The 23,316-nt window shown below is 43.4% G+C and overlaps 1 protein-coding gene across 1 annotated transcript in view; it reads left to right on the top strand.

The window, feature by feature from the left end:
• Positions 1–23,316, top strand: part of NBAS (NBAS subunit of NRZ tethering complex) — a 388,118-nt gene that overhangs the window by 318,124 nt on the left and 46,678 nt on the right. Inside the window, exons 45-47 of the mRNA XM_055121563.1 lie at positions 8,362–8,580; positions 11,575–11,777; positions 15,770–15,859. Of these exons, the coding sequence (XP_054977538.1) occupies positions 8,362–8,580; positions 11,575–11,777; positions 15,770–15,859 (512 nt within the window). The remainder of the gene's footprint in view (positions 1–8,361; positions 8,581–11,574; positions 11,778–15,769; positions 15,860–23,316) is intronic.

Genomic DNA, 23,316 nt, shown 5'->3' with positions numbered 1-23,316 from the left:
CGGCTCCGGTGAAAAGTTGAGTGTCTCGGCCGTATGAGATTGTCTGGCGTGAAAGTCTGTTCGTCTGCGCGCTGCCCTCTCTCCTTAAGCTACCTCCTCCCCTTCTCCCCGGCAAACTCGTGTCCCTGTCAAGGCGTCACCACCGGTGTAAAATCCCTCTTGCGCTTACGTTTGGTGCAGGTGCAAATTATATTTCTGTCACGTCCTGTATTGATCACGGTGATCGGCCTTTCCCCTTCGGAGGTGTGTTTCTCAGAAGTCAAGAGTGTGACTTCATTGACTGTTATGTCCCTCATGCCGGGACGAGGTTTAACCTGTGGTGAGTCTTGCAGTGCTTACTCAGGGGGGAGGGGGCGATGGGCCAAGAGTAGAGTGGGGTTTTAAACATGAACCTAAGGAGGAGCCTTTTTAATCAGGTTTTATTTTTTTAATTTCTCAGACTGTTGTTAAAAAGATGAAATTTGTTAAAATCAAATAATTTTCTTTTAATTTTCCTATTATTTTGTTTTATTATTTGTTTGTTTGGGCTGGAGCGATAGCACAGCTGTAGGGCGTTCACCTTTCATACGGCCGACCCAGGTTCGATTCCTCTGCCCCTCTTGGGGAGCCTGGAAAGCTACCAGGAGTATCCAGCCCGCATGGCAGAGCCTGGCAAGCTCCCCATGGCGTATTGGATATGCCAAAAACAATAACAATAAGTCTCATGATGGAGACGTTACTGGTGTCTGCTCGAACAAATCGATGAGCAACGTGATGACAGTGGCAGTGATTTTCCTATTATTTTGTTTTATTGTTTATTTGTTTGTTTTCAACACATCCAGCAGTGCTGAGTCTGTTCCCGTATTGTTGCTCAGGGGTTTCTTCTCGTGTGCTTTGGGGGACGTTACGGTGCTGAGCTGGGGAGCCACTCCAGGTCTTCCTGTGTGTTGACCCCTCTCTCTCTCTCTCTCTCTCTCTCTCTCTTTTATAATTTATATTCCTATAAGGTATGAATATAAGATCATTATAAAATATGAATATAATTCATATTTTTTGCTGCTATTAGGATATAAACAGTATTACAGACCATGATTCTCCCACCTCTGCATAGGGATTTTCTTTTTCTTTGCTTATATAGAATCACAGCCAGTGGGGCCTTTCGGTGCTGAGGATCAAACCTAAGCCCTCGCACGAACACATTACTCTCCCGCTGTCCCGTATCTCAGACCCAGCATCACCTGCCCTTGCGCAAATCCAAGTCTTATCTTCCAAGTCCTGTTGTGGATTTGGACGGAGGGCAGCCATGTCCCTGCTTTGTGACATTATCAGCTGGGAGTGTCCGTGTATGATGGAATTTGTCTGGATGTCTCCTGAGGACATGACCCGAAAAGGCAAGTAGGGACTGTGCCTGTCCGCCCTGATGGCTCTCTCAGCACGAAGATGCCAAAGGACGGGCTCCCGTCGTCCTCCACTCTGTGGCCACTGCTTCGTTCCTTCTGCCCCGGCAGCTCTTACATGCCCGTTGCTGCCTTCCCTCCCAGCCGGATTCTCTTCCCCCCCTCTGACCTGGTCAACTCCAGGAATGCCTCTTTTATTATTATTATTATTATTATTATTATTATTATTATTATATTGTTATTATTGTTTTTTAATTACCATGAGATACAGTTACAAAGCTTTCATGATTGAATTCTGTTTTCCTTTTTTTTTAAAATTTATTTATTGAATCACCATGAGAACATTTGCAAAGTTTTCGTGTTTGAGTCTCGGTCGTACAATGATCAAACACCCACACCTTCACCAGTGCGCATTTTTCACCACCAAAAACCCCAGTATATCCCCACCCCACCTCTACCCCTGCCTGTGTGGAAGATAATTTCCTCATTACTCTCTCTCTCTATTTTGATCACATTTAATATTTTGACACCAGTCCCACCATTATTATTTGGATATTTTCCCCAACACTCAAGACCTACTGAAAAGACAACATTAGAAAAATTGTTTTCTATTGCTGGTGATGAAAAGCATATGGTCTTGGAATTCTGATATTTTAATAATTAGGTCTGGAGAGATTCCTACCAAGATTCGTTCTGGTATTTGTTTGTGTGTCTCTGGGATCATGGCCATTAAGGATGATTGAGTTCTAGTCATACAATGATTGAGCACCCATCCCTCCACCAGTATATACATTTTACACCACCAATGTCCCCAGTGTCCCTCCTGCCACCTATACCCCATCCCACCTCCTGCCCCACCCCTTCTCCTGCTTCCATGGCAGACAATTTCCCTCTTACTCTCTCTCTAGTTTGGGACATTATGGTTGGCAATACAGATACTGAGAGGCCATCACGTTTGGTCCTTTATCTACTTTCAGCACACACCTCCTATCCCAAATGATTTCTCCACCCATCACTGACTTAGTGATCCCTTCTCTATCCCAGCTGCCTTCTCCCCCAGCTTCCAACCATGGAGCACTCTTCCTGGCCTTTGTCTCTATTGCCCGAGTGTGTTAGTCCCCTATTATGTTACTTTATATTCCACAAATGAGTGCAGTTGTTCTATGTCTGTCCCTCTCTTGCTGACTTTCACTTAGAGTAAAATGTACATTCCAGGAATTTCTCTTTCCCTGGCTTGATTCCCATTCACTTCTGACGACTCTTCTTAGAGCAAATCTTCAGCAAAACTTTCCTCACTCCTCAGGCCCTTGCTCTGTCCCCTTCAGAGGGCAAAGTGACACCGTGTATTGATTTCCCACTGCGGTGTTAGGATCATCCTACTTCCCTGTAACATGTTGTCTCTCTCTCTATCTCTACCTGGACTTGGACACATCCCAGGGCAGAGACCTGACCTAATTTTCTCAGTGTCGCTGGCTGGCATCTAGCCCCTGGCACATGTCCACTGTGCCCTCGGTGAATGGACACAAATCATAGAAGCTGAAAGTCTTTGTGCCCCACCTATGTGGTTTCTGATCACCTTGGACCTGCATCTCCCTCATGGTAATCTGCTCTCTGTTTCGTTTCTGCTCCTGTCAAATGTCCTTCGGCAATTTGAGCATCTTAGGGTCCTTTTCCAGAAGCAGTGAAGTCCGTGGGAAATTGGGGCCTTTTGGACCTTTTTGAGATTCCGGTTTCTAGGGACATGTTAAAAACACGCCATTTCTACTTGGGGAATCTCACGATGGGGGTGCGGAACCGGCCCTGCTCCCTGCCCAGTCGAGACCCTGAGCAGCTGCCCACGAACAGCTCCTCCGCTCCTGAATGGCCGTGACCCCAGAGGCACACAAACCAATCTCGGGACACAGTGGCTGCTGGCAGAAATCCCTCTGGACTTAATTGCTAAAATATCTGAATTCCAAAACTGCACGGCCACACTCTTCATTATCAGCAATAGAAAACAAATTATCAAAAAAATTTAAAAAAAAAGAAAACAAATTATCTAATGATGCCTTTTTGGCAGATCTGATTGTTGGGGGGGGGGGATTCCAAATAATAATAGTGGGTTTTCTGTCGAAAATTGAATGTAATCAAAGCAAAGAGAGAGTAAAGTGAAAATCATCTGCCACACAGGCAGGGCGGGGGGTGGGATGGGGGGTATACTGGGGTTCTTGGTGGTGTAACATATGCACTGGTGAAGGGATGGGTGTTTGATCATTGTATGACTGAGACTTAATACTGAAAGCTTTGAAACTATTCTCACGGTGATTCAGTAAAAAACCAAAAAAACAAAAAGACACGCCATTTCATTATATTTCTAGAGGTTCCTCCCCTGCTCTCCCAAATGTTGATCAGTCTTGTTCAGTAATTTAGCAGCTGCTTTCTACTTGTCTCTGATGTGCTAGACATTATATTAGGTGTTAGGATGCACAAATTAAAGAAGCAGTTTCCACCCTGAAGGGTGGCATTGAGTAGTCAGGGAAATGAATATAGAAGTTAACCAGTGACTTGAATCACTGTGACATGAGCACAGAGAGCTTCACAGTGGTTTCCACCAGCATTTCTCATCAGGGGCCCCCTGTGCATTCCAAGGGGGCCACAGGTGAAAATTGTGTAAATAGGGACCGTGCCACAAGATGAGAAGCGGGGTGGAGCTCAGGAAGGAAACACAGTTGGAAGGGACCCTCAGTTGGAGAAGGTGGAGAAACATTGATTTATACCGTGCAGCGGAATTATCACGAAAAGACTTTTGTTTTGTTTTATTGGGGGGGGGCAGGGTTAGAGGGGCACACACCCAGCGGTGCTCAGAACTTATTTCTGGCTTTGCACTTAGGAATGACTCCTGGCAGTGCTTTGGGGGTCCAAGGGGTGGCCGGGATCTAACCCAGATTGGCAGAATACAGAACAAAAGCCCTGCCCCCTGTACTACTGTTCCAGCCCCCAAGAGGGAGGGCTTTTCCAAACATGAACTTGGGACTGATTCTGGAAGGAGAGACAAAGACGGCTTGAAGAGGAATGGCATCCTTTTCCCCAGATAATTGTGGATTCATAGTTTTCTTTGAAATAAGATTCTCCTAACAGGTTTTCATTTATTCCCTCACTTAGCGTTCCCGGCCGGGCTTGGGGAAGGGGGTGTGACTCCCAGAAACCCTTTGCTGAGCGGTATAGATCTGATGGGGCTCAGGTCAGGCGATTCTCAGAGACCGCCAGGGCTACACCTGGTAGTGCTGGGGTGCTGTGCAGTGCCAGGGGTTGGACTTGGGACCTAGTGCATCCAGACATGTGTTCCAATCCTTCCAGCCGTCTTCCTGACCTACCCGTGTTTTGCAGTGTGAACCAGCCAGGATGTTCCCGTGTAATTGTCCAGCATATGCGTTGCCTTTGGTGGCTTCTCAACCCAGTTTTTCATATGTCATAGCTAGCTTGGTGTTGAAGTCATTGACCCATTATCCGTTCATCTGTCTAGCTGTAGCTTTTTATATAACAAATCAAGGGTCAATAAACTATGGTTTCAGTCATAGGCTCTGCTTTTTTTTCCTGTGGCCTTTAGCTAAGACTAATGTTCACGTCTTTATAAAGGATTGTAAAAACAAACTGAACTAACACAAAAAAAAACATATGGCAGAGATGCTATGTGACCTGCAGGGCCTGGCATGTTATCTGGCCCTTGACATCCCTGCTGTCTCTAAACTCTCAAGTGGTTCACCATGTCGTAAGATTTACCACTCCTACAACTCTGCTTTTGCTCCTCTGTCTTTTTGAAGCATTGTTATTTATCCATCCATTCACTTATTCACTCAGACAGTGAACATTTATTATGCATGAGCCGCTGTTCTGGGATCTGGGAATACAACAGTGACAGCAAGCAAATAGAAATAACTAGTCTTTCTGTCCTGGTCCAGGAAGGCCTCTCTGGTAGCATTTGTGTTGGGTCTGAAGGGAAGTACCAGAATGAACCCTCGGGTCATTTGGGAGAAGGACCAGTCAAACGAAAGGGCTAAGGAATGGGAAGAATTTTAGACAGCTAAGTTTGGAGTGAAGTGAGAATGTGAAAATGGGAGGAAAGAGGGTTAGAGAAGTGATGGTCGGGTGAGAGGAAGGGCAATCATGGAAGCCTAGTAGGATGTTAAAGACAGACTTTATTCTGTATTAGGAAGGCACTAGATTTGAGTATAAGGTGGCATAATGTTTATGGTTTTAAATTGTCGATCTTGCTCCATAGTACTGGAGTAACACATGAACAGCATCACTGTGACTTCACACAACAGAGATTAATGACCTCGCATGGCCCAATTCCAGTACGAAACTGAAAAAGTATACAGAGTCACTTGGGGTTTTTTTTTTTATTTGTTTTGGGGGTTACACCATAAGTAAGTGTACTGAAACTCCTGGCTCTGTACTCGGCATCACTGTGGTGCTGCTCAGGATACCACATGCGTGCCAGGGGTTTGAACCTGGGTCACTGCATGCAAGGCGAGCACCCCACTGGTTATACTCTCTGGCCCCTTCAAGGTCATCTGTGAGCCAGGCTGATGGAAGCTCGAACCAAATTTGTGTTGGTTGTTGCTATCTGGAACCGGTACCCTCCTCAGGGGCCATCACGGGGAAAGGAGAAATATTTCTAGGTTGTTGCCTTGGCTCCGAATAACACATCGTTTTCACCCACTCCTACCGAGTTCACTGGCTGGAACAGCACTCCTACTAGCTGCTAGGGGACTCTTTTTCTGAAGTAGCTGGCTCTGTGGAGTGCTTGTGTTTGGTGAGCCTCGCAGCTTTGCACACCAACATACAGAATGTTTGTAGTACTTGAGAGTGGTAATAGCATGGAACTAAGTGGAGAGAGAGAAGGCCAGTGTTAGGTGGAGTCAATAAATTAATTTATTTTTTATATCCCAGTTTATTTAATTTATTTATTTTACAAAGCTGTTCATGATTGGATTTCAGTCATACAGTATTCCAACACCCATCCCTCCACCAGTGTACATTTCCCAGCACCGGTGTCCCCAGGTTCCCTCCCATCACCCCCCCCACTGTGACAAATTCATTTTAGGTAGATCAATAAGATTCATGAAAGTCATGGAGAAATTAAACAGTTTTCCTCTTATCATCATCTTTTCCTATATAAAATGGATTTCTTTGTGCCTGGTTCATGTTTTTGCCTCCTTTTTGATAGGACTTGGAATACAGGTACTTGAGACCTATTGGTTGAATAGCAGAACAACTTAGCCGCTTGTATTTGTTCTACAAAATCCATATTGTGTGTACAGGTGAAGGCATAAATGTAGCATATCTACATAAATTACATAAATATAATAAAATATACCTGTGTAGATGACAGGAGGTTTAAATCCAAGTACAGGATCCAAATTCAGCAGGTGAGCATTTGTATGACATGTGGTCGGCCCAGGTTTGGTACCTGGTATCCCATATGGTCCCCCAAGCATTGCTCGGAGTAATTCCTGAGTACAGAGTCAGGAGTAACCTGGCATCACTGGGTGTGAACCCAAAATCAAATCAAATAAAAGCCAGTATCTGAGCCAGCAGGAAACAGAATGGTCCATGCAGGCCCCAGATGACACAGAGAAGTCTGGTGCCTCCATCAGAATGGGTGAGACTTAGACTTTATTTTGCATCCTCAGGGCAAATGAAACCAACATGTTTACAATTACTGGAAAAATAGAATTTCTGTGTATCTAACATGGTCCCTGTTGTATGTCATAATTTTATAAGCTCTTGAGTGAATAAGAAATGAGTGAATGCAGCATTGTTCTAGAAACATTAAAAAATTAAGAACAAAATTGTTCTGAATTGTAGCACTTTACCAATTTTTTAAAAAAATTAATTACATTAATATTACATTACATATATTATTTTCAAACCATAGGCACAGTTCATGCTTTAATATTCAGTAGTATCATGATTTCTGATTCCTAAAATTTAATTTTATGTTGAGCATTTCACAAATTGTGTTACTGTTTTATAAAAAATTCTGATGACAATGACTAATAGTCTGTCTGTAATTTATCATAAGCTACTTAGTATTTTCACTTATTACTCATGTTTGCACTGTACCATGAATCTATTTGCATACTCATCTTATTCCAACTTCACCCGCTTTGATGATACATTTTTTTTAAAATACTTTAAAAAATAATCCTTTCTAGGTTGACTCCATGGCTAGGAGGCTGGCCTCACATTCTGGGGAAAGGGCAACTCAGAGAAGGGATCACCAACTATAATGTAGTCGAAGGCCATGTGGGAGAAGGGAGTTGCGGGCTGAATGAGGGCTAGAGACTGAGCACAGTGGCCACTCAACACCTTTATTGCAAACCACAATAGCTAATTAGAGGGAGAGAACAGAAGGGAATGCCCTGCCACAGTGACAGGGTGGGGTGGGGGGGAGATGGGATTGGGGAGGATGGGAGGGATGCTGAGTTTACTGGTGGTGGAATATGGGCACTGGTGAAGGGATGGGTTCCCGAATTTTGTATGGGGGAAGCATAAGCACAGGTGTGTATAAATCCGTAACTGTACCCTCATGGTGATTCATTAATTAAAAATAAATAAATTTATTTTAAAAAAAATAATAATCCTTTCTTATTTAATAGTACAGATGTTGCCTTACTGTTTTCGTCACAAAAGAAAAATTACTATAGGAATTGATTAAAGTTGTATATATTTAAGTTTAGCTTTTGTTCTTCACTAATCCTTTATTGAAAAGGCTATGTGTGGATCAGAGAAATCGCTAAAAGGACTGAGCACATACTTTGCACTCGGGAGGCCTGGATTAGATTCCTGGCACAGCATAGTGGCTGAGTGTCAGAGCTCTGCCAGGTCTGGTCCCCAAATATACAAACAAAATTCCCGACGAAAATGAAAGGTCTGTGTGTAATACATAGGGTACTTGTCTCACTGTTATTGAATGCTCCCCCCCTTTTTTTTTTTCAAGCTGTCAGTTGAGGTAAGAAAAGAAATGACGGAAAAGGCTATTAAGACCGTCAAGCATTTCATTGAGAAGCCAAGGAAAAGAAATTCAGAAGATGACTTTCAAGAAACTAGTGATTCTAAAATCACGTATGCAGATACCCTGATGCACCTGGAGAAGTCGCTTGCTCACCTGGAAACCCTCCGCCACAGCTTCATCCTTTCTCTGAAGAACAGTGAGCAGGTAATGAAATGGAAACCTCTAGGTCCTCCCTCACTCAGTTCTATAGTCTTTCATTTGTCCTTAAAAGCTTGCTTCCTTGTCGTTCCCGCAGGGTTTTCAGTCCTTTTTTCACTTGGAAGGGCTTCTTACGATCTTTATCCTTTAACTTCTTTTTTATCCTTGGTCTGCAATCCTAGAGGATTCCAGGCCCCTTTCCAGTTGATGCTGGAGAAGGAAGGGCAAGGACTGGGCAAGAGGAACCAGTTTTGTACCCAGTGTGCTTGCCGAGACTACGAAATGATAAAGACTATGGTTTTCACGTTCTGCCTCCAGATAGTGGGTGTTTTATTGCCCAGGTGAAGAATTAGTTCCCTACACCCCTCCCTCCAATTTTTAGAAAATTAAAAAATAACCACTGCTGCCTTCTTCAGCAGCTTATTTTTGGTGTGTTACTCTTATTCTGCTTTTAGATGGCATGTTTCCATTGACCGGTACACCAGTACCAAGTAGTTTCCACTTCACGTTCTCACTGTGTCTCTGAGAACACTCTCAAACGTCACCAGGCCCCTGGTGAGGCTCCAGATCAGTGTTGACACTGCTTGAGGAAATCGGAACCCTTCTGGGTCTTTGGAGATTATGTTTGGGATGTATTTCTTGTGGGAACTGATATTTTATTTTCCACCCCTGGAAAGTTGGTTAAGTCAGTGAGTAAATGCTTTCGTGTAAATGAGAACAGTGTTTAGATATCTAAGTAATGTTATTCCATTCGTACCTTTAACGTTATGGAAAACAAAATCTCAAATGACCACTAACTTCCTCTTTTATATTTCTTTGAGCTGATCTTTTCATTGAAGTATGCTTTAGCTTGTTAAAGAGGTATTCCTGATGAGAAAGATCAGCCTGTGGAGAAGAGTTTAGATAGTGAATAAAGGGTAAACTTCAAACTTTGCATGAGAATGCAAATTTATCTTGAAAAACTAATGGGGAGAATTCAGAAGTTTGATAGCACTTTTATTTCATTTTGTATTTTTCAGTGCCTATTAGCTTGTCTAATGAGTAACTTTAAATAATGGTAAGAGCAACATAGAAGTCTTTGCAGAGAACAAATTGCCTTTACCAATCTTGATTTTATCTTACTGACATTTACAATGCTATAATCCATAATTATAAGAACTAGGGCAAAATTTGAGTCTTCAAATTAAGGTGATTTATACTTATTAGTATAAAAACTTTCAAATACTTATATTTTTTATCAAACATATTTATTCTGATCTAGAGAAATGCCATTCCTCTTCTTGGAATAAGTACCCTCTTTCACTGGTTCTGATAGTATATATGGCACCAAGGGTTTGTTAGCCAAAACAGTTATTTGTTTCAAGTAGACTGTGATTTAAAGCCCCCAAATGGCTAGTATGACGGCCGTTCATTCAGGCCCTGTCTGGTGTGTAGTAAGAGAGTCTTCTCATTCCTGAGTGGAGTATTATTTTATTCACTGTCACAGTCTGTCATCCCGTTGCTCATCGATTTGCTCAAGCGGGTACGAGTAACGTCTCCATTGTGAGACTTGTTGTTACTGTTTTTGGCAAATCGAATACACCACGGGTAGCTTGCCAGGCTCTGCCATGTGGACGACATACTCTCGGTAGCTTGCTGGGCTCTCCGAGAGGGGCGGAGGAATCGAACCCAGGTCGGCCTCGTGCAAGGTGAACGCCCTACCGCTGTGCTATCGCTCTGGTGTGTTTTATTTTGTTTTTTGTTTTGTTTTGTTTTGTTTTCGCTAACTCTGGAAATCACCTTTTGTGTAACTTCTTCCTTACCCATGTGGGAGCCACTCATGTTCTCCAGAAGGAGTGCATTCTCGAATAAAGCTGCCCTTTCTCTAACTACACTTGTAATTGCCCTGTGTAACTTACCACAGGCACTACAGAGTGACACAGGCTTCTACAAGACGGAGACCAGTAAAACAGTCTCATGTGCCCACCTCTCTGCCTCACGAGGTTCCAAAGCATTGCCCATACGTTTTGTCACGCATACCGTTACCTACTGGAATGAAAATCCCAGTTCATTTTCTCCTTAAACACTTTTACGTCAATTTCCAAAACGTATATGCAAGTAGAACCACTATAACAATTTTATTCAAAACTTGACAGTAGCTCTTTAATATCATTTGATACCTGGTTAATGTTTGGATTTTTCACATCGTTTCAGGATAGTCAGGATTACCTGTGGATAAAGAATGCAGAAAATGTTGTTAACATGAAGTGCCCAAAATTGGAAAAAAAAAAAAAAAGATGAACATTCAGTGCCCATATTTTATATGCTGAAATTTCGACAATTGCTCTCTTTCTTAAACTATTGGCTGTCATGTTAATTCTTACAGATATTTTCCAAGGGTAGGCAGCAGGCAGTGTGACATGGACAGGGGATAATCTGGAGATTCTAATCCTCCTTTGTGTTGACTATGACATGGGGCATGGTATACCTTTGGGCCTCAGTTGCCCTTATCATAAACAAGAAGTAATTAAAACTTCTTGGAGATTTTTATACACACACACACACACACACACACACACACACAATATGTGAGCTTCCCTCAACTTCTAAAGCTGTATAAATGGGTGTTATATGTTTGCTGCATGATAACACTGAAAGGAAATTCCACTTCATGCCATTACTGCATGCCTGACGCTGTGCTGAAGGGCCAACTCCCATATTATTTCACTTACGCAGCAGCCTCTATTTCAGAACTCCCTTTTCACTCATTCCCATTTTCCGGATAACTAAAATTTGGAATTAAAGACCATTTGAGATCACTAATAAGCAGTATGGGAAAGATTCACACCAAAGGCTGGGCGGCCCTGGAACCCAAACTCTTCATATTCCTCAGAGCAGTATTTGTGCTAGTAGTAATGTATTAGTCTTGAGACTCTTCTAATTTGTCTCCCTATATCCATGTGGGCAGATGTACTTCATTTTCTGTTGGATATTTAGGTGTTGAATAACATATCTTTTCAGGAGATGCTGAGGAAATATTGTGACCTCTACGATCTGTCTCGATCAGAGCAAGGGAAACTTCACGATCAGGCCGTGGCCATGTGTTTGGATGGTCAGCCTCTCCAAATGATTCAGCAGCTGCTGGAGGTGGCCGTGGGCCCGCTTGACATCTCACCCAAGGATGTCGTACGTGGTGCAATAGCAAAAATAATTTCTGCATTAAGGTAAGCTCTAAAGTAGTCACTGAAGAAAAACCTGAAATGATTGGGGGAAAGGAGGGCAGTAATAGTGCTCATTTGTTGGTTGCTATGAAGATAAAATATCGTCGAGCATGTAGAAGCATTTTATGCTAAAGAACAATGAAGTGTTTTACAAGAGTGAGCTATCGATTGCGATTACATTTCTTAAAAGTCTGAGGCCTTGAAATATCTAGACTATGGAGAATCATGAAAATGTTTTACCACTGACATTGTGTGTGATATGTCGAGAAGTGAGCTCATTTCAGATTCAACTCCCGCTCCCCCCAAACTCGTCTGGAGGTAAGGGAAGGTCCACACGGCTTGTGAAGCAGCCGAGTGTTGGCTGACTTGAGTGTGTGTTTTCAGATCTTGCCTTTTCTAATTCCCTTTCTTCGGAGCAGTGGGGAAAAGTTTCCCGGAAGGTTCTTTTGAAGTACACAAGCCAAGGTTAATCACATGCTGAAGAAGTTAGACATCTGTGAGGTGTCTTAGGACATTATTTACCTGCAATTAATGGCATAAAACCGACAATAGAGAAATTCTAGCTCTGTGTCGATATGTGGGTGTCTTTGTAGGAATACATCCAAGAGGATTAGAAAAGAGGGGAGAGTTAAGCTAAGAAAATAATGAGGCATCAAGTGCTTTCTGTGAATAATGCAATTAGGCCAGAAAGATTTAGTTGTGTTTAATTTATTCTCCTTTTAAGCATTCTTTGTAATTCTGTATTGCTCTTGAGGAACTTTTTGATTAAATGCATGTCAGTTTTCAGCAGCTGAACTGAAATCAAATGAGCCTTTATCAGTTTAATTACCCCAGCCTCAAACAGCTTTCACCTTAATGCGTTGAGGTATCTGGTGATTTTATAGAGAGAGAGGGAAATAAAGCATCATGATATATTTTTAAAATAACAAGTGCCAAATTAATAAAACTTCATTCTGTTTTTAGTGTTGTATTTTGGTGATGGTAGTAAGGCCACTTTTTCTTTTAAGTGATGGCAAATATTTGTTTTCCACAATATTTGTCTTTTGATTCATGCTTCAGTCTTTCATTGTTAACAATTTAAGGTTTATAAGAAGCCTCTAAAAAAAGAGGATTAGTTGAATTCCTGAAGTTTGTAAAAGTAATGCTTTCACTTTTTAGCTTATTTTCTTAAAAACCTTCAATTTTATTAATAGAAAATGTGGCACTTTTTTTCTTCCTTTCTTTTTTCTTTTTTTTTTTTGCTTCAGTCATACAGTATTCCAACATCTATTCCTCCACCAGTGTACATTTCCCAGCTCCAGTGTCCCCAGGTTCCCTCCCATTACCCCCACCCCCTGCCTCTTCTCTCTCTCTCTCTCTCTCTCTCTCTCTCTCTCTCTCTCTCTGTGTGTGTAAAGATGTGACATATTTTTTGCATTTATAATATCCTGGAATAAATTGTAGTGATGTCTCCCTCCTTATAGCCAGTTCTGCTACAAATATTTGATTCTTTTTTTGTTTATTTTATTTGAGGACCACACCAAGCAGTGCTTGGGGCTTACTCCCTGCCCTGGTATTCGGGAGTCACCTCAGAGGTGCTTGGGGCCCCGTGCGGTCTGAGGCTGCGTGTGCCGGGCGTGTGCTCCTGCCCCTTGAGCATCCCTCCTGCCCCAGCAGAGGGGTTCTGCTCTCCATTAAGTACTCACGATACACTTAACACACAGACTTACGGTGTAAGTGTGAATTCATGTTTTAGCAGGGAAGGGAAAGAAACTTCAGGAATTCAACTAACCCATTTTTTCCTTTCGTTTTTTTGGGGGTTGGGGGCAAACCCACTGTATTCAGCACTTAACCCCTGGCTCTCTGCTCAGGAGACCGTATATGATGCAGTATCTGTGAAATTTCCAAGAGTCAGGTCAGTCATGTGCAAAGCAAAAGCAAGCACCTTACCCCTCTGTTACTTCTCCACCACCAGTTGCTTCATTTTTAAAGGAAAATTAATAACTACTGACAGTATACAGAACATTTGATTCTGAAAAAAGTTAACATTTATTAGGCCTAAAAATAACTGAATCTAGTAGGTTACTTAAATCAGATCATTCAAGTCGTTCATAAAACTCATCTAAAACTTATTTACCTTTTGTTATATTATCAAAATTCACTGTTTTTTTTTTCCCAGAAATCCATTTTTTAATGGGCATAATTAACTGAACTGTTGGGGTTAATATAAATAGCAAAATAATATGTTAAGGACTTAACACTGCATGCTAACTATAAAAATGTTGTATCGCATGTGTGAAACTTACTGAGAACTCTTAAAATTCTTAGCATAAAAAGATATACTAAAAGGTAGACTTAAAGGTAACTGTGAGACTGATCTTATTCTGGTAGACATCTCACATTATATATATATCAAATTTGTTCACTGAACCCCTAAACTTTCAACATTCTGCATGTGAATGATTTCTCAATAAAGCTAGAAAAAAATAATTTTGTAAAAATAAAAAACAAGAAAAAGTAAAGGACTTAAAAACGCTGGACTTAAAAGCGCTTAGTACTTAGTACCACATATACATATAATACACACACACATATATATATATATATATATATATTAATTGTTGCTTTTTTGTTGTTGTTGTTGGGTTTTTGATTTGGGGCCCAGCCAGCAGTGCTTGGGACTTACTCCTGCCTGTGTGCACAGGGATGCCTTCTGGCAGACCAGGAGAGACCATATGTGGTACAGGAATTCAACCAGGGTCAGCCACGTGCAAGACAAGCACTTTGCTCCTGGACTGTCTCTCCCAGGTTTCGTTTTCTTTCACATTCCTACCTTGCATCCTTATTTGCACTTCAGTTCCATGTTTTGAACTTAGATTGCCTCATCTAGTTTTAGTCTAGTCATGCTTACTGAGTCCTACCCTCATGTGAAGTACCAAAGTCAACCTTTTACTTCTGCTTGAGACACAGTACTCGTGGTCTCTTGTGGATAGAACCCTGGCGGGCTGTGTATAAGGCAAGTGCCTTACCCACTGTACCCACTGGCCTGGGGCCATTCACTCTAAAGATGCGTGTAACAGCAGTCTTGACCTATAAATCATAATACCACACAATTTACCCAATAATTCATAATACCATACAACTTACCCTTTTAAAGTACATCATTCAAGTTCAGTTCTATACTATTCCTTACCTGCTGGGGAGTTTCTCTCTCTTCTACTTACCAAAAAACTTTTCTGTTTGGAACGATAGCAGAGCAGGTAGGGTGTTTGCTTTGCCCCCGGCTAACCTGGGTTTGAGTCCTCCATCCTCTCAGAGAGCCCCGCATGCTACCGAGAGTATCCCGCCTACGTAGCAGAGACTGGAAAGCTACCAGTGGCATATTCAGTATGCCAAAAATAGCAACAAGTCTCACAATGGAGACGTTACTGGTGCCCACTTGAGCAAATCAATGAACAACGGGACAACAGTGCTACAGTGCTGCAGAGTTAGATGATGATTTTTTTTTTTTTTTGGGTCACACCCAGCTATGCAGAGGGGTTACTCCTAGCTCTGCACTCAGGAATTGCTCCTGGCGGTGCTTGGGCAACCATATGGAATGCCGGGGATCGAACCCGGGTCAGCCAGGGTTTGGCAGAGCATGCAAGGCAAACACCTACCCACTGTGCCATTGCTCCAGCCCCAGATGATCATATCTTTCATACCTACAAATGTTCATATATTTAATGTTCATTCAGTAATTTCTGGATGACAGAATACAAGTGGATTTTGTTGTTGTCCTGATAGGAAAACAAGTGTACATGAAACCATGCACACCTTAAAAGAGAAACTCTTTCCTTCCTGAGTCTTCAGCACAGCCGTGAGGACCTGGGACACCCTTGGACACTGCAGGGCGGATGGTTGGGCGCCGGCAGGGAACAGCGCCTTATCCGGCAGGGCAGGCGGGTCTGAGGCCTGCTGAGTCTGGAGGTTGAGCCGTTCTTTCTTATTCATATCTCCTCTCCTTCCCTTGACAGTGGGGACAGTGCAGAGCTCGGCAAGCCAGGGGACCCTCTTCAGGTCCTGGAAGGCGTGGTTGCTTCCGTGCATGCCAGCGTGGACCAAGGGTAAGACAGAACTGTTTGTGCATCGCACTTAATGACTTTCTTGGCCTTAAAATTCTCATGTTATTGCTCACTGTGACATTTCCAAGGGTCAGTGACTTTTCTAGGCACCTCTGAAAGAATTGCTGAGGACTTTCTGTTTAGTAGAGGTCCTGCATCTGGAAACACTTGTCTTTTCTTTACTTTCTTGCTTGCATGGCAGAGCCTGGCAAGCTACCCGTGGCGTATTCGCTATGCCAAAAACAGTAGCAACAAGTCTCACAATGGAGACATTACTGGTGCCCGTTTGAGCAAATTGATGAGCAACAGGATGATAGTGATACAGTGATTTTATGTTTATTCTTTACTATTATAAAATTAAATGTTTAATTTTTTTAAATAAAAAATTTATTGGATCTCCATGAGATGCAGTTACAAACTTGCATGATTGCGTTTCATTTGAACAGTATTCAAGCACCCATCTCTCTACCAGGATACATTTTTCAAGCTCTGTGCTGACCCTGACCTCACCCCTAGCTCAGGCAGGGCAGGATACTACTGAGCCTCATTTACTGTGGAGACGGTGCTCTCTGCTTCCATCTCTCCATGAGAGAGCAGGGGAGGAGCTGCTTGGAGCATCATAGAAGTGAAGATATTTGCATGTCCAAAAAGTTGACTGCATTTGAAATGTGATTTTTTTTTAAATTTTATTGAATCACCGTGAGATAGTTACAAGCTTTCATGTTTGGGTTACAGTCACACAATGATCAAACACCCATATTTCCACCAGTGCACAGTCTCCACCACTAATATCCCCAGCATACCCCCCCTTTCCTACCCTCCCCCTGCCTCCATGGTAGAAAATATTCCCCATACTCTCTCTCTACTTTGGGGCATTATTGCTTGCAACACAGACACTGAGAGGTCATCATGTTTGGTCCATTATCTACTTTTGGCACACGTCTCTCATCCCGACTGATTCCTCCAGCCATCATTTTCTTAGTGATCCCTTCTCTATTCCAGCTGCCTTCTCCCCTCCATTCATGAAGCAGGCTTCCAGCTGTGGGGCAATCCTCCTGGCCCTTGTATCTACTGTCCTCAGGTGTCAGCCTCATGTGATGTTATTCTATACTCCACAAATAAGTGCAGTCCTTCTATGTCTGTCCCTCTCTTTCTGACTCATTTCTGATATGCGAATTCTTGTACCATGTATGTTATTTAAAACAAAACCAAATAAAACTATGTGTTAGAGTTGTCCTGAGGACTAGGGGGCTTTCTAAGTCTCGGAAAATGTATTTATCTAATACCATTTTTAGAAAGAATTTTTCATTCCATTCTAGTAGTTACAGAAACAATCTCACACTTACATACTTTCAGTTTCAGATGTCTTATATCCATTCAACCCTGTGGGGCCTCACTCCATTTTTCTTTTTTCTTAATGTAAAATGTGATGACATAATAATCACTGTTAGGGAATATTGCCCTATTGTTTCATCCCGTAATTTTTTTATTTGCATAATCTAGTCATTGTTCAGGTACAGATACATTTTATATCATTTTAGTCAAATATATAAACACTTTGTCTTATACTTATTTTATTGTCATTGTATCCATCTGTCTTTATAAAGTAATGATGATTTTTTAAGATTTTTTATTTCTTTATTTTTTTTAAATCTGTTATTAAGAGAATCACTGTGATGTACAGTTACAAACTTATGAACTTTTGTGTTTGCATTTCACTCATACAGTGATTGTTTACACATCCCTGCTCCAGTGCCCATTCACCTCTACCAATGAACCAATGATCCCAGTATCCCTCTCACCACCCCCACCCCATCCCCTACCACCCCATCCCTATTGTTCTTTCTCCTTTGGGGTGTTGTGGTTTGCAATAGAGGTATTGAGTGGCCTTAAAGTTCGGTCTACAGTCTACTTTCTGGAAGATGCAAACTGAAATATTTTTTTATTTTATTGAATCACCATGAGGCTTATTATAAGCTTTCATGTTTGAGTTACAATCACACAGTGATCAAACACCCATCCCTCCACCAGTGCACATTCCCCACCACCAATATCCCTAGTATACCCCCCACTTTCCCACCCTCCTACTGCCTCCACGGCAGACAATATTTCCAGTACTCTGTCTCTACTTTTGGGCATTATGGTTTACAGTGCAGATACTGAGATTCCTCCAATCATCATTTTCTTGTGTTCCCTTCTCTATTCGCTGTTCTTGCCTTCTCCTCCCCCGCCACCCCCCTCTTGCTCCTGAGGCAGGCTTCCAACTATGGAGCAAATGATAATTATTCTTGACCCTGTGTGTTCTGTTCTCAGAGGAGGTTAGGCTCAGAGAGGGGCTGGGTTGGTCAGAGCCGTACCGCTGGGAAATAGGGTGAGATGTCACTCTGGTTCCATTTCACAGTTTAGCCCCCAGCTGCACATCTCCGTGCACATTTCTCTGTGCCCGAGGTTTGAGTGAAAGCATTTAGAATAAGCCACATTGGTAAATACGAAGAATTAGTTGCAAGCTGGGCCACAATTTACTCTGCCTTTTTTGCACTGCAGTTTCTCAAAGTCTCTTTGCTTATGGTCTTTAGAGTCCCAGGAAACGAGGGCAGTGTTAGCTTAGTCGGCTTGTTCTGAGGAGAGAGCATTCTGCAAGCTTCCTGTGGAACAGAGCCTCTGGGGAAGAGGAGGAGGGAAATGGTAGTCCAGGCTGAATAAATCGTCAGGCAGCTACAGACATTGGATGGGACTTCCGAGCACAGATGGTGGCAGAGCAGAGGTGCTCTGTGCACCTCAGCAGCCACCACCTAGACTGTCCACCTAACTGTCCCCATCCCCAGCCCAGTTGGTCAGTCTCTTCGGCCTGCAGCTCCCCACTGAACCGCTGGTAGCAGTGCACGGCAGAACCAGAAGAGTGACTCACCGAAAGAGGGGCCTTAGCAGGCTCTGTTTCACGTGCCGGGTCCCTCAGTCTTGTTCCTCCAGGGCCATCTGAAATGGCCAGGCCGGCTCTCGTGGTCTGTGTGAATTTCCAGTCAGAGGTGCAAAAGAACGCAACTCTGATCTCAAGGTCTCCACACAGGGGACTTTTTTTGTTTTTTTGGGTTTTTTTGTTTTTTTGTTTCTTGGTTTTCAAAGGAAGACATTGATAACAGAGAAACAGCCAGAGCTTCCCGTTGATTCCAGAGGCACAGAATAACAACAAAGACGAATGAACGAAGGAAAAGTAAAATCAGGGAACTCTGTGTGAGTGTGTGTGTGTGTGTGTGTGTGTGTGTGTGTGTGTGTGTGTGTGTGTGTGTGTGATTAAAAGAAAAGAGAAGAAAAACAAAGACAGAATCATAACTTTTGATCCTGGACGTTATTCTTTGAGTCCAACGCTCTTGTCTTTCATTCCCCTCCTAGCAGGTGTTTCCCAGGGTCTCCCAGGGGACGCCCCCTCTTTCCCTGGTGGCTTCAGTGAGGTCTTGGCCTGGGGTGGGGGTCACAGGTCCACTCTGGTGAGCCACATAAGGCTGCCATACTCTGGCGGGCCACCTTTTCCCAGAGCACTGTTCATGGCTGACACTTTTCTCTTCAGTTGAGTTACCTCAATTGCCACCAAACATCAGGGCTGGGGCTGCGAAATACCATCAGGCCCTTTAGAATATCTTCCACGAAAGATGAGATTAAAGATGTTTCCAATGACTCGGGCATTCGAAATTTACTTTATGACTATGAATGCTTTCCCCCAATAACTTGTGTGAGTGTGATCTAATTTTCTAGTTTGTATTTGGAATTATTGCATTCCTTTCCTGCCGTAAAATACGGGCTTTGTCATTGCTTCTCTCTCGGAGAACTGGCGTGGATGAAGGCAGGCCTTCCCCTCAGCAGCACCCACTGCAGCGCACGCCCAACTGAAAGTTAAAAAAAAACAACAAACAGCTAAATAATGCTTTATGATAACATATTGGTTAAACCCAGATTTAAGAAAATATTAGAAAAGCAACGGCAGCAGCAACAACCAACCTCCCCCCCCACACACACAAAAAAATCCCCAAATATCTCATTCTATGCCAAGATCATTGAAATACCCATCAACAACACACTCCTCAGAACAAACCTGTCACGCAGATAATAATGTCTTTATCTACACATTGGGGCGTGGTGTTCAGAGAGTTATGTAGCCCATCTGGGGCACCAGGTAAAGAGATGCTATGAATTTTCCCTACCGTGTCTCATTGTCACATTATAGAATCAAAACTAAACAGGAAGAGTGGGCCTGAGCAACAGTATAGTAGGTAGGACACTTGCCTTGCAAGTGGAGACCTGGGCTTGGTCCCCGGCACCCGGGATGGTCCTCCAAGCACCCAGTAAGGTCCCCGAGTCAGGAGTGGTCCCTGGGTGCAGAGCCAGGAGTAAGCCCTGAGCACCGCCTAGTGTGACCCCCCTCCCCCACCCACCCCAACAAAACCAAACAGGAAGACTGTGCTTTCCAGGCACCTTTGTAGGGAGGAATTACCTGGGGGTCTTATTTAAATGCGTGCAGGGTTGTACTTGAGTCGGTCTACGACGGGCCTACTCATTTCTCAGCAGCCCAAATACCCTCCAGCCCCCGGACTGAGCTTTGAGTAGTTCCCTCCTCGGCCTTCTCTTCTTTCCTTTGCCCCACCATATCGCCCTTTCTACTCCCTACCTTCATCTACCTTTACAGTTTTTCTAACAAGAATGACCCACAAATTGTAAACCAGCGAGCAAGTCTCAAAAGGCTGGTACGAAATTAAATCCATTCGGAACACATATAATTGAAGAGGAATTCCTCTGTGTGCTGTTCACGAAGGAAGAAAGGTTTCCTTCCAAACTCTTGCGGATTTTGAGTTTTTGTTTGTTTAAATTGCTGCTCAATCACAGTGCCAGCATCAGCTGTGTTGAAACTTCTCCTACATTGAACAGTGTCAGGTAACTCGGACCTCGTCAAATTCTTAAGCATTTCGCATTATTTTTAAAGAACAAAAAGCACCATAAAAAGAAACCAAAGACAAAACATCCAACCAAAGCAGCTTTGACGCTGCTGCTTCTTACTCCCCGAGCTCTGTCGCTGCTCCCTGTGCCGGCCCACAGTGCGTGTGTCTGACGCTCTCGGACACTGCACTGGGCCTCAGGCTCCCGCTTCATCCCGGGCCACAGAGCGACGCCCGCCACGGGAGGCTTTCTCTGGACCATCGTCACTCTTATTTATGACTTTAAGCTACCATTTCTGCCTCAATGCAGCAAAAAGATGTGCTGCTGCTCTTACTGACAAGTAAGCCTCAGGAGGGCATCCCTGCGAGAGCAGTCACAAAGTAGTTGCGATGTTGGTGGACCCCATGGGTGGCTCACGGGAGTCAGGAGGAGAGAGACAGTCACCTTCTCCCCTCCGCCTCTGCCACCTGGGACCCGCTGGGAAGACTCGGACTGGTAGAGTCTGCGAGGAGCCCCTGCTCGGCACGGGCCTGAGCCCCGGCAGCCCCACCAGGTGCCCGTGAGGCCACACCTGAAGTCCGCGTGGTCTGCCAGGCACGGGAGTTGATCCCCGCCACCCGATTTCTCGGGGAGCCACGGACTCAGGCTGGAGCAAGGATTTGCTCTTTGGAGGAAAGGAGAAACCAGCCCCAGGCCGTACCCAGGGTTTTTGGGGTTCTTGTCTCGCCTCGAAGAAAAGAATTTCCGGGGTAGACAAGCAGTGAAGTAAGATTTTATTTGGAGGGTTTTTGAAGGCGGGGAGAGGGAGAGAGGGAGAGTGAGAGAGAGGGAGTATTGTGCTCAAGAGAGAACATGAGCATCTCTAAAGGCAGGGGAGCGCCTTGAATGGGCTTTTGGAGTGGGTTTTATAGGTTCTTCTCGGATTGCCTTGGTCTGGAATGTTCTGGAATCTTCTCTGGGCTGAATCACTAAAGTTAAGGATTAAGGGAGGTGGCCAGGATATTTGAGGAATTTCCTTTGATTTCCTTTGTGGGTAGGGTCTAGTTTCCTTAGGGTCAGCTGAAGGTCTTATCAGGTCTTGTTATCCACATTCACAGGGTGGATCAACCTTGGATCCGGTCAGTAACTCCATGCTTGATTCTGGGCTGACCAGATTCGAGGACAGCAGCCAAGCATGTGCTGTGGAGGTGTGAGGCCATGAGGCTTGAAAGACCCCGCCTTTATGGTGGAGTCTCTGGGGAGGGAGGCCTCGCATCTTCTCTGCAGTGCTGAAGGGGCCTGGGAACCAACCCCGGTGATTCTTGGCCAGCTGGGCTGGCCATTTGCTTTCTGGTCGAGTATGCAGACTCTTGGTTACCCAGATGAGTCCAACTGTCTTCCCCGAGCCCTCTCCCTTAATTCACCCTCACATCTGTGCTTCGGGATCAGCTCTTATCCTTGAAAATGTTTAACTTTTTTTCTCTTGCTCTTCTCTTTGCCTGAATTGTATCTTCCCATCTTTTCATTTGTATACATTTTAATTTTCCTCTATGATCCTGTCCAGATTCTGTCTCTGCAAAGCCTTATGAATCTAACTCACTTTCTCCAGAACTGTTGTTCAGTTGTACATTGTTGGACTTAGAGTAATTTAGAGAATAGTCACTTGGAAAGTTTTCCTGTTCCACTGGAGAACTTGTTGTTTTTTGTTGGGTTTTCTTTTTTTTTTTTTTTTTGAAGACTAGTATAATTTCTCATCTCTGTATTTTCAAGCACTAGTGATTTGATTACGCTGATGCTAATGATTCTGATGCTTACTACGTAGCAGAATTTCTTATTCTGTGCCCTGTACAGTGTGTGCTCTGTGCTTTATACACACGACTTTAGTTTCAGAGATTTTAAAAGGCTTGCTTGGAGACCTTTGTCTACCTGGAATATGGTAGTGGTGAGATTCATGAATATAATCTAAAGCCGTTAGGAAGCAATAGGGCCAGGATTCAAATGTCCACTAAGTTCCAAAGAATATCATTTCCATTCTTTGCTTTTTCCTATTTGGGGGACACACCCAAATGCACTCAAGGTTTTTTTCTGGCTCTGTGCTCATGGACCATATGGGATGCTGGGGATCAAACCTGGGTCCAGCTCCTGTAAAGCAAGGGCCCACCCACTGGGCTATCTCTTTGGACCTAGAATGTTCTTTTAGTTGTTTGTTATAGTTTTTTCACCTTACATGTTGTACATAGCCAGGAAATCTGTGACTGCTTCTTTTTTTTTTTTCTGTAACTTGCTTTTTATTTATTTTTTTTAAAAAATTTTTATTATATCACCATGTGGAAAGTTACAAAGTTTTCAGGTTTATGTCTCAGTTATACAAAATTCAAACACTATCCCTTCACCAGTGCCCATATTCCACCACCAAAATCCCCAGTAAACCCCCCGCCACAGCCCCCCCAACTGTATAACTGATGAATTTCACTTCATTTTCTTTCTACCTTGCTTACATTCCATATTGCAAAACAAAACTCACTATTGTTGTTGGAGTTTCCCCCCAATGAAGA

This window comes from Sorex araneus, chromosome X (genome assembly GCF_027595985.1).
Source record: "Sorex araneus isolate mSorAra2 chromosome X, mSorAra2.pri, whole genome shotgun sequence".
Taxonomy (NCBI): domain Eukaryota; kingdom Metazoa; phylum Chordata; class Mammalia; order Eulipotyphla; family Soricidae; genus Sorex; species Sorex araneus.
This window is presented reverse-complemented; position numbering and strand designations above follow the sequence as displayed.